The 12,339-nt window shown below is 43.2% G+C and overlaps 1 protein-coding gene across 13 annotated transcripts in view; it reads left to right on the forward strand.

Annotated features, from left to right (window-relative positions):
- CRACD (capping protein inhibiting regulator of actin dynamics) overlaps positions 1–12,339 on the forward strand; it is a 125,703-nt gene that overhangs the window by 109,413 nt on the left and 3,951 nt on the right. For 12 of the 13 annotated variants that reach the window (XR_010831060.1, XM_066995896.1, XM_066995904.1 and 9 more), the window contains 5 exons: positions 500–568; positions 1,864–2,046; positions 4,005–7,098; positions 8,794–8,984; positions 10,011–10,176. Coding sequence is in view for 12 of the 13 variants with exons in the window: in XM_066995896.1 (XP_066851997.1) it covers positions 500–568; positions 1,864–2,046; positions 4,005–7,098; positions 8,794–8,984; positions 10,011–10,176 (3,703 nt within the window). In the remaining variant the exon portion in view is untranslated. Of the gene's footprint in view, positions 1–474; positions 569–1,863; positions 2,047–4,004; positions 7,099–8,793; positions 8,985–10,010; positions 10,177–12,339 lie in introns of all 13 variants that reach the window. The other variant, XM_066995906.1, reaches the window with a different exon arrangement.

A 12,339-nucleotide genomic window follows, 5' to 3' on the forward strand; every position in this document is an offset into this window, starting at 1 on the left:
GGGGACAGTAGCTAAGGAGTCCTAGTGACCGATAGGCTCAGATCGCAGCGGGGCCGACATGCTTTGTGAGAAGAGGAGCTGTCGGGAGCCTTGGGTTGCAACTCGTTGCAGCAGAGGCAATGCCTCACTGGGTAGGGACCAGGTTCTTAGCTGTGGTTAGGCCTAGCTCAGGAGAAAATAAAGGTAGTATGAGCTGCCTGAAATCCTGCAAAGCTGTGCTCTTCCTTTTGATTTTGAACCTAGTTATCTTGTTAAGGAATTCTGCCTTTTGTAGTATGTAGCAGCAGCAACTGCTTCTTATAGACAGTGGTGATTGAAGGAGCAACAAAGAGAAAATTTTAGTATTTAGAAATCAGAATTGTTTATCAATCCTGCAGTGACACAAAATGAAAAAATAAATGACTACTGTAACTTGCCTGATTTCACAAGTCCTTCTACCCATATTTATTAGATCCTTTATGTTTTACTATCTAGCTCTGGTAATCTTCTTGTTTTCTAGTCAACTGACGTTCCAGATCTGTTGAGAACAATGAATTTGCCCGGAGCAGGACATGAAGTGGAAGAAAAGGTACCAAAACTTTTATACTCAGTTTGCACTGAATTACTTGCTGGTTTTAGTTACTAGAAGCCTGTCAGTCAGTTTTTGCTTTAATACACATTTCTTTGTTTCATGATCGTCCAAGACTTTGTAAATAAGCACTCACTGAGATTGAGAAATCTGTTTCTACAGTGAGAGTTGATGGCAGAACTCAGTCTCTGCCAGTCCTGCAGCATTCCTGCATTGATGCATTAATCACAGAGACACAATTTTCCTAAGTACTTCTACTACTTTGTTATGTCTACGTGTAATTCAATAAGTGTATGCAAAATGTTCCATCAGTTCTTAAGTAATTGGTTCCCTCATTAGCATATGTTTAACCTTGGAAGATTGCAGAGCTGTCTGGAAAACAATGTATGGGACTCTTTCCTTATAGATGTTTTCTCCCTTCTTCTTTTTATGTCTTCTTTTTCCACTGGGGTTGAGCCAAATACCAGACTCAGGATGATGGGTCAGTGATTTATGGGAGAGGCTGTGATTACAGGCACTCTCACAGGTCTAGACATACAGCTCCACTCTGTTTATTCACACAAGTTGTTTCACTAAATCACTTTGTTTGTATTTGCAGTTTCTGAACCTAAATATTTGAAATGCAAGAGGAAAAGCACCAAAGACAGTATTTATTTATTTTTTTTTTCCTGTGCTTTGGTGCTAGCTTGGACAACTCCCCATGGCTGTGGCAGGAAGCTTTTCTGGAGGCACTGGGCTGGTCTGAGACCCAATATCTCAGTCGTCTCCCACGCAAACAGTACGGCTCTGTAGCTGTTCTGTTCTAATGCTTAGATAAGTCATTCTGATTTACTCTTGCCTAAAGTCTATCATCTAAATGATTTAAAGATGCACCTATTTTTCATTAAGCAAACTTTAAAATGTTCCGAGGGATGTTGCTGAAAACTCTGCCACTGCCCCTCCCATTTCCAACAGCTTCTGCACGGAACTAAATTGTGAAAAAAAAAATTAGAACATTCCAAGTAATTTTTAAATTAGAAGTATGAAAATGTGTGATACTGGGAAAAGGAAAATGTTACAGCTGGATGAAGTTCATAATTTCCGTAGTGGAAAAACAGGGTTTGAAATAAACTAATTAGTTTATAAACTAGTTATGAATTAATAATTGCTTTGAATTCAAAACTGCAAAGTTTTGTGGGGATTGGTTTTTGTTCTGCTGTTGTTGTTTTTGCGTGTTTTTGTTTGTTTGTTGTATGAATATTTTTAAATGGAACAAATAGTTTAATAAAAACTTCTTGTGTTTGTGATACGAACAGGTCACTCCAGTCAGACCATCGCGGCCAAAAAGACAATTTTCCTGTTCTGGCACGATTGAAACAATCAATCTGGATGCAGTTCCCCAGGCTGTTGCTCGTCTAGACAACAGTGCAGCTAAACACAAGCTGTCAGTAAAGCCAAAAAAGCAGAGGATGTCAAGAAAGCACAAGAGATTAACAAAGGTATTGAACCACTGGTGAAATAATGAGAGGGAGGGGGTACTTGTTAAGCTGTGTAACCACAAATGAGTGCACCAGGAGTAGCAATAGACAGAAGACTGCCTCAACATGTAATTAATACCATTAGAGGTAGATACTGAAGCTTGGACAAATCTTGTGTCTCCAGGGCAAAACAAAATGGATGCTTGTTTTGTTTTGAAATCAAGATAAAGACCTAAAGATGAAACCTACGCTGGACAGACGATGCAAAAAAGTTTTAATCACAGAATCATAGAATGGCTTGGGGTGGAAAGGACCTTAAAGACCACCCAGTTCCAACCCCCTGCCATGGGCAGGGATGCCACCCACTAGATCAGGTTTCCCAAAGCCCCATCCAGCCTAGCCTTGAGCACTGCCAGGGATGGGCCATCCGCAGTTTCTCTGGGCAACCTGTGCCAGTGCCTCACTACCCTCTGAGTGAAGAATTTGAACATCCCCAGCTCTCTCAGCCTGTCTTCACAGGAGAGGTCCTCCAGCCCTCTGATCATCCTCATGGCCCTCCTCTGGACCCACTCCAACAGGTCCTTGTCCTTCTTGTGCTGGGGGCCGCAGACCTGGATGCTAGCTAATACGTTAGATATAGCTAATATATGTAGTTGAAGCAAACGCTACTTAAATCTGAGGTATTCCAGCTAGAGCTTTCTGATTCTTGCTATTCTAGTTTTTTAAAAAAAAAGTCAATGGTCTGAAGAATATCTGCCACTGGTAATGCTGCTCTTGTACAAGTGATCAGGTAGTATAAATTGGGGGGAAAAAGCAGCTTTTCTTAAAATGGCATGGATTCTGAGAGCGGTGATATCATTGTCTTACATGAAAGAACAAGACTTGAGTAACAGAGCTCTTTCAACAGCTTTTAAAGTGAATTATCAAATCCTAGGTCCATATGCTTACTGCATGGCTTTTATCTTGACACCTTACCAGCGTTTGTAAATGGGACTGTTGAAGTAATACAGCATACAGGAGAGCCCACTTCCACACCATTGTACTTCAATGTCACTCTTGCAATGAGAAATTAAACTTAAGCCTTTTGTTTATGCAGAGTGGTTTTGTTTAACTGGAGCCAATGACCAGACAAGCGATAGCTGGACAGGGCATTAACTGTGCTCTTTTCCTCATGGGAAGTGCTGGGCAGCACTGTTCGGGCGCAGCTCGTCTTCAGACCACGTCACTGCAGAGACAAGGAGCAGGCTGTGCAGGAGATCTGCCCTCGGTGTGCTGCAGGCATTGCACCTACCTGCCAGCGCCGAGGGGCAGTGCACAGAAACAGGCAGCAGTTGGCACGTGCTGGACAGCGCGGCTTTGCGAGGGAGCTCTAGGTTTTGTCAGTGGCCCAGCAGTAGAGCTAGAGGCTCGGCTGACTGTGAAGGTATTCCAGTTCAGGATTTGTGAAAAGTAACCAGATTGTTTCCCTGAGCAGTGCTCTTTCCTGGATTGCACTGCAGATCTCTTTCAGGCGGGTAACAGCTTCTGTCTCATCTAACATGCAGATTTGCTACGAAAAAGCCAGCAAAACAACTGCCCTTAGGCTGGTGCTAATTATTTCAAGCTTTTAGAATGGAGCTCTAAGTAACAAAAGAGGGATACAAAACGCATTCTCCCTATTCCTCAGGCTACTGTAAATTTGAAATGCCAGGTCTTAGTCTGGATTAACTCATGTACACCAAGGGGTGACTGAATATTTAGCATTATACTGTTATTACTGTTGGGATGTTTTCTTTCTTATAAAGGCTATCATCTGTACAGGCGAGAGGCATGGATTATATGATGATGGTAACCATAAATTGGTGTGTGTTGGCTGTGGATGTGAATCATTGTTTTTAAAGAAAAAAAGTAATTTTGCATTTGCAAGTGATAGTTTTTTCACTGTAAATAACAAGCCAGTAGGCAATATTAATAACTCCATGCTTGTCTCCCCATTTCAGGGATCACAAAGTTTAACGATAACAGAATTTGAGCCGGAGGATCTAGAAACTGAGCTGTATGCAGACAGATACCCCGGTTATAACGGCCACTTCACAGCAGACAAGCTAATCCAGAACAGAGATGAGCCAAAGCAGCTTCCACTGGCAGAGCAGAAAAGAATTGAAGATCACTGGGGGATCCTTGAGGCTGAAAGGATAAGGCAGATTGTGGAAATGGAAGAACAAAGAGAAATGGAAGAACAAAGGTGCCAAGAGCGTGAGCAGATGCAGAAAGAGCAGGAGAGGAGGGACTGTGAAGAGGAGAGCGGGCAGAATCTCCTTGAAGGAGAGACATGTTTGAAAACAGAAGAGCAAGCATGCCAGGAAGAAGAGAGAAGACTGCTGGAGGCAGAAAAGAGGCAAGAGCTGGAGGAGCAGAGGCAGAAGGAGTTGGAAGAGCAACAGAGACAAGAGGTGGAGCAGCAGAAGCACAGGGAATGGGACGAGCAAGAGAGACAGGAGCTGGAGGAACAGAAGCACAGGGAATGGGATGAGCAACAGAGACAGGAGCTGGAGGAGCACAAACACCAGGAACAGGAGGAGCAAAAGAGACGAGAGCTGGAGGAACGGAAGCACCAGGAAGAGGAGGAGCAGAGCCAAGAGCTAGAGCAGCAGAAGTTCCAGGAACAGGAGGAACAGAGATGCCAGCAGTTGGAGGAGCAGAAGAGGCAAGAGCTAGAGGAGCAGGAGCACCAGGAATGGGAAGAGCAGAGGCACAAGGAGCTGAAGGAGCAACAGAGACGAGAGCTAGAGGAGCAGAAGAGGCTAGAGCTGGAAGAACAAAGGCAACATGAGACTGAAAAACAGCGTCAAGAGGAAGAGGAAAGAAATCAGCTGGAGGAACAAAAAGAACTCAAGGAACAAAAGAAGGAAGAAAAACAGAGACAAGAGCTAGAGGAGAAAGAACTTCAAGAAGGTGAAATAAAACTGAAGCAGGAGAAGGAACTTGAGAGTCTCAAGCAACAGAAGAAACAGGAGGAACAAAGGCAGCTCTTGAAGGAGAAAGGAGAAAAGACAGAGGAGGAACAACCCCAGCAATTACTGGAGAAGAAACAGAAGCGGGAAGAGCAGAGAAAACATAAGCTCACAAAACAAATGCACTTGGAAAGTACAGATATTATGCAACAAGATGAACTGAAGCAACAAAAGGAACAAAATGAAAAAGAGTGGAGCAAGCTGCAAGAGCAGAAGACAGAACCGGAAGGAAAAGATCTTCAGCAAAAGCAACAAGAAAAATCCTTGGAGCAGCAACAGGACAAGGATCAGCTGCGTTCTGGAGGGGCTGACAGGCATCCAGTGGAGGACAAGCTCCAAGAAAGACCAAGACCCCCAAAACTCAAGCAGACAGAAAAAGGGAATAAAACAGCAGAAGAAATCCTAGCCCAGAAGCTGAAGAGAGACGTTGATGCTCAGGAACAAAAGCGAATAGGGGAAGAACTCAAGTGGCAGGAGGTAGATGAAAGACAAACTGCATCCAGACCCTTCACATTCCAGGTGTCTTCTGGAGATAAACAGATCATATTTCAGAAAGTAAATTTGAGTCCAGTCATGCCTGTCAAGGGAGCAGGACTCTCTTCCCCTTCCCTCAAAGACTGCAGGGTGCACACCTCCAGCAAGGGCTCCCACACACTGCCCTCATCTGTGTGTGTGCCCCACACAGCTATTTTGGTTACTGGAGCGCAGCTGTGTGGCACAGCAGTTAACCTGAACCAGATAAAGGACACGGCTTGTAAGTCATTACTGGGCTTAACAGAAGAGAGAAAAAACGTGGATATTCCTTCACCAGAGAAGGCCCAGGAAAAAAAGGCAGGTACCAAACCCACCAACAGTAAAATGAAATACGCACAAGAGACACTGGACCAAGCCACGCTAGCTGAGTGGGCCTCTATCCGCTCCAGAATCCTAAAGAACAAAGAAAACAGCAAATACAACGAGAAAGACAGAGTAAGCGGCTGCAGGCACAGCGATGACTGGACGCCCCGAGGGCGAGGTGCTCCCCATGGTAACTTGAGGAAAACCCTATCTGCAAATGCCAAGTTCTCGATAACACCAGCATGGCAGAAGTTTTCAGAAGCTTCAAAAGCCAATTTGGACACTGAGAACGTGAGTGCAGCGAAAGGCAGTGAAACAGTGGCTGTGGGAAGAACCACTGGCTCACCTGCTGACCTGGCTGGGGAGGTGGCACCCACTTTTAAGGACAGCTTAGCTGAAACGGCTAAAGAGAAACTGGAAACCCGCAGTGAAATTACAGACAACACGGAAGGCTGTAAATTTGCAAAAGATCTTCCATCTTTCCTTGTTCCAAGCTTTCCTCATCCTCCGGGTAAAGAATTACCCCAATCAGAACCTCCAGGTGCACTGGAAAATCAGCAGGGTAACAGCACCAAAAAAAGTGATAAACCAGCACCAAACGGAGAAGAAAATGTTTCTCCTTTTGGGATAAAGTTACGGAGGACAAACTATTCCTTACGTTTCCATTATGATCAGCAGGCAGAGCAAAGGAAGAAGAAAAGATACAGTGCAGGAGACAGTTTTGATGGTGTGCCTGACCCTCTGCTTACGACAGAAGGTGAAAAAGAACCCACTGTTTTTGCTCCACAAGAGAGCACGTCCCCTGGCATGGGAAGAGCCAATGTCCGTGGGCATTTAAAAGACTCCAAAGGCTCTGCAGTTACCGTGGTAGAGCTTTCACAGCCAGCGGGCACACCACTGCCAGCCCTCAGCCAGGGCACTTTACCTCCTCACGAGAAACCAGCATGCAAATCACTGGCCCCGCAAAAGCCTGCGCTAGCTCCAAAGCCTGCCAGCCAGACGCCGCCGTCGTCTCCTCTCTCAAAAATGAACCGCTCGAACCTGGCTGATACGCTGGGGCAGAGGTTTGTTAAAGCTGAATCGGACAGTAGCTGGAGAAGAGAAGACAGAGCGGTGCCCCCCACAGCACTGAGTGAGAACAAAAATGAAGAGGAAGAAATCAGAGAAAAGAAGTCATTTTTCCCATCTCTAAGTATTCCCTGGAGAGAAAAGAATGACAAAAAGCCTGAGCCGTTGAAGAAAGGTATGTACTTTGAAAAACTCATTTAACTATTGTCTGCATTTCCAAAACGAGATACTGAAGTCCAGAGGAAGAAAACAGGTCTTAAGCTATAATTGTACACATTATTGGCACATTAATTATGGAGTGCCGCTACTTTGCTTAGGGTTGTCTGAGTGAGACTTTCCATCCCCACAGTTTGATTTAGATACACACAAAATCAACGTGACCAGTATGACCTGCTTAAGTAAATTAATTTCTAGGAGGTAACTGAAGTGTGTGTGTTTTCTGAGTTAATCAAACGATGGACTTCGTGTTCCATGTGTAATGGCATCATTGGAGCAGAGGGAGTCATTGTTATAATTTATGTCATATTGGGTATATTTTTAGGGGAACAGTATCTAGCTTACAAAGAAAATAAGATGCAGTTGCTCTTATAGTGCCTGTCTTGGGCAAATTCTCTACCTACCTATACGTGGGCACACAAGCCTGCATTTCAGAAGCACTCTGCAGTAGTACAAGCAACCTCAGTAGTCATAGTGACTCTTCAGAGGAAGGCTGAAAGTGCCTGTGTCCTGAAATAGCGTTCTGTACAAATGGAAAAAGTCCCCTGTCAGCATAAGGGCACTCAAAGAGCAAGGCAAGAATTCAGCATTTATTTGGGAAATCCCTTTTTTTTTTTCATACTTAGTTTTTGTAAGCATCAAGACACTTCTAAAGCCATATCTCAGTGGAACCACTACATATTTTTACAGTCTGTGAGCACGAATACCCTTTTTTCTTTCATTTTTAAATGAGGATTTATGGAAATAGTTGGAGGCATGGCTGCCACCTTGGGAGAACAGGGACTGGTGCCTCTGAAGGTTTCTGTGCTCTGCAGGAACCTTTACACCCACAGAGCTGCTCCCTGCCTCTCACAGCTCTACGCTGGCTGCAAGCCCCAATGTTGTTCAAGATGCAGAAAATCTCTAGCTTGTTGTCAGAGATGCTTTTAGCCTCAAATACTACTTGCAAACATCAGTACAGATATTTAAAGGTATGTAAGATCAGATTATAGGTGTTTTGGTTGCTAGCTCCAATGAGACTTTTCAAATAACTGCTCAAATAAAGTCTGATTTCTTTCTGGGAGTAGCCAAAGGCATCAACCATTAGAGAAGGTTACATCCACCCTTTATTGCTCTTGAATCACTGCACTGAATGAGAAAACAACCAATGCTCAAGTGGCAATTTAAAAAAAAAAAACACTTTTTAAGAGGGGCTGCAGTTATAATTAATTTTCAGCACCCTTTTTTAGCTGAAGTTTGGACACTGCTCCCTTAAATGTGGCTGGAAGACCAGGAAACTGCAGTATCTAGTGGCTGAACCCCTTTCCTTTCATCAAAGGTGCAAACAATCATTGAATATGTATCACTTTCACTCAAATGTCTCCTAGGTAGTGGGGGAGTATATGTAGTAAATTAGGCTAGAATTCTAGGGGACAGGCTTTTTAACAACAACAAAAAGATAAATTTGTATAGCTGTATGAGAGCGCTGAATTGGGTCTTATTCTTGAGGCATTAAAACTGTTTCAGGTTTTGACATACAGTTCATGAAGATCTGCGCGTGGCACAGAAGTCAATAAGCTTAGCTCTGGAGTTTGACACAGCAGGTAAGTTGTACTGATTTGCTTGAGCAAGGGATGTGCATTACTCAACCAATTCTTTTCATGGTTTCTTACAGAAAAACCAGTCCTCCAGAGCAGGCACTCTTTAGATGGCTCTAAATTGATGGAAAAAGTTGAAACTTCACAACCACTTTGGATTACATTGGCGCTACAAAAGCAAAAGGGATTTCGTGAACAGCAAGCTACTAGGGAAGAGAGGAGACAAGCCAGAGAAGCAAAGCAAGCAGAGAAGCTGGCTAAAGAAAATGTAAGTAATCCTTAGAAATACTGATGTGATCATTGCAACTACTGGCTAGTTTTATTTTGTGGAAGGGATTCCTTTTCTTGTTGTGGTTGGTCTGTAAGACGTCATAAAAGCCAAGATAAAGGTGAGTAAAAAGTAGTCTGAAAGTCCAGGGTTCCATTTTGCAAATCTCCAGAAGGAAATAATGTGCAATAGTGTGACAATTTTAAGGACAAAATCTGATGCCTTAATATCAGAGGGTAGTTAATAGCAATCATAAGCATGACCCCTGTGCAGGTGGTGCAACAGATAAGTTGTATGGAACATCTGTCCTTCAGAGCTTGAGAGAACATCAGTGCTTGGGATATAACAGCCGGAAGATTCATTAACAGGTGAATATAGGTGAATATTAGTAAACTTGAATTTATTTTTATCATAGCATGTACTATTAGGATAAAACGTAGATGAGTGAAAGAAATAGACTAATACAAAACATTCAAACACTTAAAGCAGGCAATGAATTCAAGTATTGCATCTCTCCTGTTCTCTGAGTAGGTATTTTTCTATTAGCAAGAAAACCATTTCCCCTTACAGTACAGCAGTGACGCTATCCAAGCAGCGATGCTGTATATAGGTACCACAGATGGTAAAAAGGGAAGCTGTGTGAATAATGAAGCCTATTTTGATGTTTGTTATGGGACCCAAATTTCTGATGGACAGATATATAGAGACATACGTAACTGGTGGAAGAAAGCAGTGGGTGTGAAGCTGCCCACAGATGCACACTCTTCTGTACTGTGTGTAACAGGTTGGGCTGGGTCAAACTGCCCAATATTTTGACTGAAATGATGAATTTAATTTTGCTGTCTTCTTTTACAAGCTTTACGAACTCTAAGTTTTAGAAGAATTGGAGTGTTGGGATTCTTTGCCCAAAAGGAAGGTTAAGGAAGGGACAGGTGATGAACAAAAGCATCAAGTGTGCTACCTCTTACTGGTAGCCACTACAGGACAGGCTGGTCCTCATTTACCAATTTTTCTTCTCTGTTCTAGGCGGCTGTGAGTAATCAGTCAGATAACAAAAGCAGCAGCAGCAAAACAAGCACACTGCAGAAATCTACGCCTCAAGAAGGGGAGAAGAAAATTGAGACTGCTGTGTCAAGACTAGAAAGAAGGGAGCAGCTGAAAAAGTCTAATACCCTTCCAACTTCTGTGACAGGTACAGTGAGAGATTCTCATTTCCTCTGAGAATAATGCACTTTTAGAAATGGTATTGCATGTTTTTGAGAAACTGAATGATTTTCTCTCTCTCATATTACCCCTAGAATTAAGAATGCATTTGCTTTCAGCAGGAGCAATACACCTTGGCCCAGTCTCATGTGCTGGCCGTTATGCTGGAAGTACATCATTTTAATCAGTTTTTGCTAGGTTCCCCAGATCATTAAAGTTGCAGAACTATGTCTGTTCATAATTGCCCCAGTTCAAGTTAAAAACTAAAAACAAATTAGGCTGTCTCCCCAAGCCATATCCAACAAGTATTTTTTGAACAAGTCTACTGAATTTAAGGGCATTTGGTTTACTGCAAATTGCAACTGCAGTGCTGATTTGCTTTAGGTTGAGGGTCAGCACAGAGCAGCAATGGCGCTGAAAGCCTACAAGATGTACCTGTGTGGGAAATAGGGCATGTTATGTCCTCACACCTCCCTCTTTGGAGAGGAGAAATTCTCTCCCCAGAATATTTGGAATGAGGATTTGTTCCATTCAAAACCACAAAAAAATAATTACATTAAATTGAAGGTAGCCTATCACTTTGAATTTAGGATTTCTCCCTCCCAGTCTAGTATCTAGTTTAGACAGTTGGAACCAGAACCCACTACTGGACTTGTCACTTGGATAAAATGAATATTCATAAATAATATTCATACATTACATATTCAGAAGGCAGAAACATGAAAATAAATGCTTCCTCAAAGGTCATGGCATTTGGGGTGACTGTTTAAATTTGAGGTTTGTGTAATATTTCTCTAGCCAACATTAGTTATGGGCAAAAGGTTTTGAAGAAGAGTATGGATAAATAATGAAGTAACCATTTTACAGGCTAGACTGTTTTGAAAGTAAAGTGTTGATGCTTGTTGGCCAAGCATCAACAATGCTTGTAAAGATGCTTGTTGGCCAAAAAGGCCAACAGTGTGCTGGCTTGTATCAGAAATAGCATGGCCAGCACTACCAGGGAATTGCTTGCCGCTCTGTACACAGCTCTGGTGAGGCCGCACCTTGAGTGCTGTGTTCAGTTTTGGGCCACTCAATACCAGAAGGACATCGAGGCCCTAGAGCGTGTCCAGAGAAGGGCTACAAAGCTGGTGAAGGGCCTGGAACACAAGTCCTGTGAGGAACAGCTGCGGGAACTGGGCTTGTTTAGCCTTGTGAAAAAGAGGCTCAGGGGAGACCTTATCACGCAGTGCAATTACCTTAAAGGAGGCTATAGCAAGGTGGGGATCAGGCTTTTCTCCCAAGCACCAAGTGACAGGGGAAAATGGCCTCAAGTTGCACCAGGGGAGGTTTAGATTGGATACTGGGAGAAATTTCTTTACTGAAAGGGTTGTGCAGGATTGGAATAAGCTGCCCAGGGAAGTGGTTGAGTCACCATCTCTCAAAGTCTTCAAGAAACATGTAGATTTGGAACTTAGTAGCATGGTTTAATGGTGGACTTTAGTATTAGGTTAAAGGTTGGGCCAAATGAGATCAGAGGTCTTTTCCAACCTGGATGATTATCTGACTCTAAATACACGCGTATCAGCTGCGTCTATTCAGTATCCCTTTCCGAGCCAAGAATTATGGAATGTAACTATGAAAGCAGTGAGGTATTACAGCGACCTTAGCTTCGTAACAGTAAAGGCTAAAGCAGCGCCATCCCATGTCACAGACTGTTCTACGCAGAACATGAAGGGGCACCAGGCAAACCTGTATTCAGTTGGCTTAGATGCAGCATGTCCACAGCGCAGCTGTGTGCCCATGCAGATATGCCTGAGAACTTCTTTTGTTTGCAACATCTTACACAGATTGCCCCAAACTTTCAAGTTACCTGTTAGCTTGCTTCCAGCACCCAAACTGGCTTTGGAGGCAGGCAGCTGGAAAAGCTTTACAGCATTCCTCCCACAAGCTGTCACAGGGCTCTACTGCAGCCCTACCTGGAAAGATGCAGTGCTGAGGTATGTTATACTGTAATATGTTGTCAGCTCTAGCACAAAAACTCTAGCACAATAGATGATCCAAAATTAGATTAAAGAAAGACCAGGAACAAAAAATTAGCCTTGGAAGGTCTGTCTGCACTAGGATATGAATTTCACGAGGAAATTCAAGAGGAATCGCCAATTATGTTAAA

Source organism: Anser cygnoides, chromosome 4 (assembly GCF_040182565.1).
Source record: "Anser cygnoides isolate HZ-2024a breed goose chromosome 4, Taihu_goose_T2T_genome, whole genome shotgun sequence".
Classification (NCBI taxonomy): Eukaryota; Metazoa; Chordata; class Aves; order Anseriformes; family Anatidae; genus Anser; species Anser cygnoides.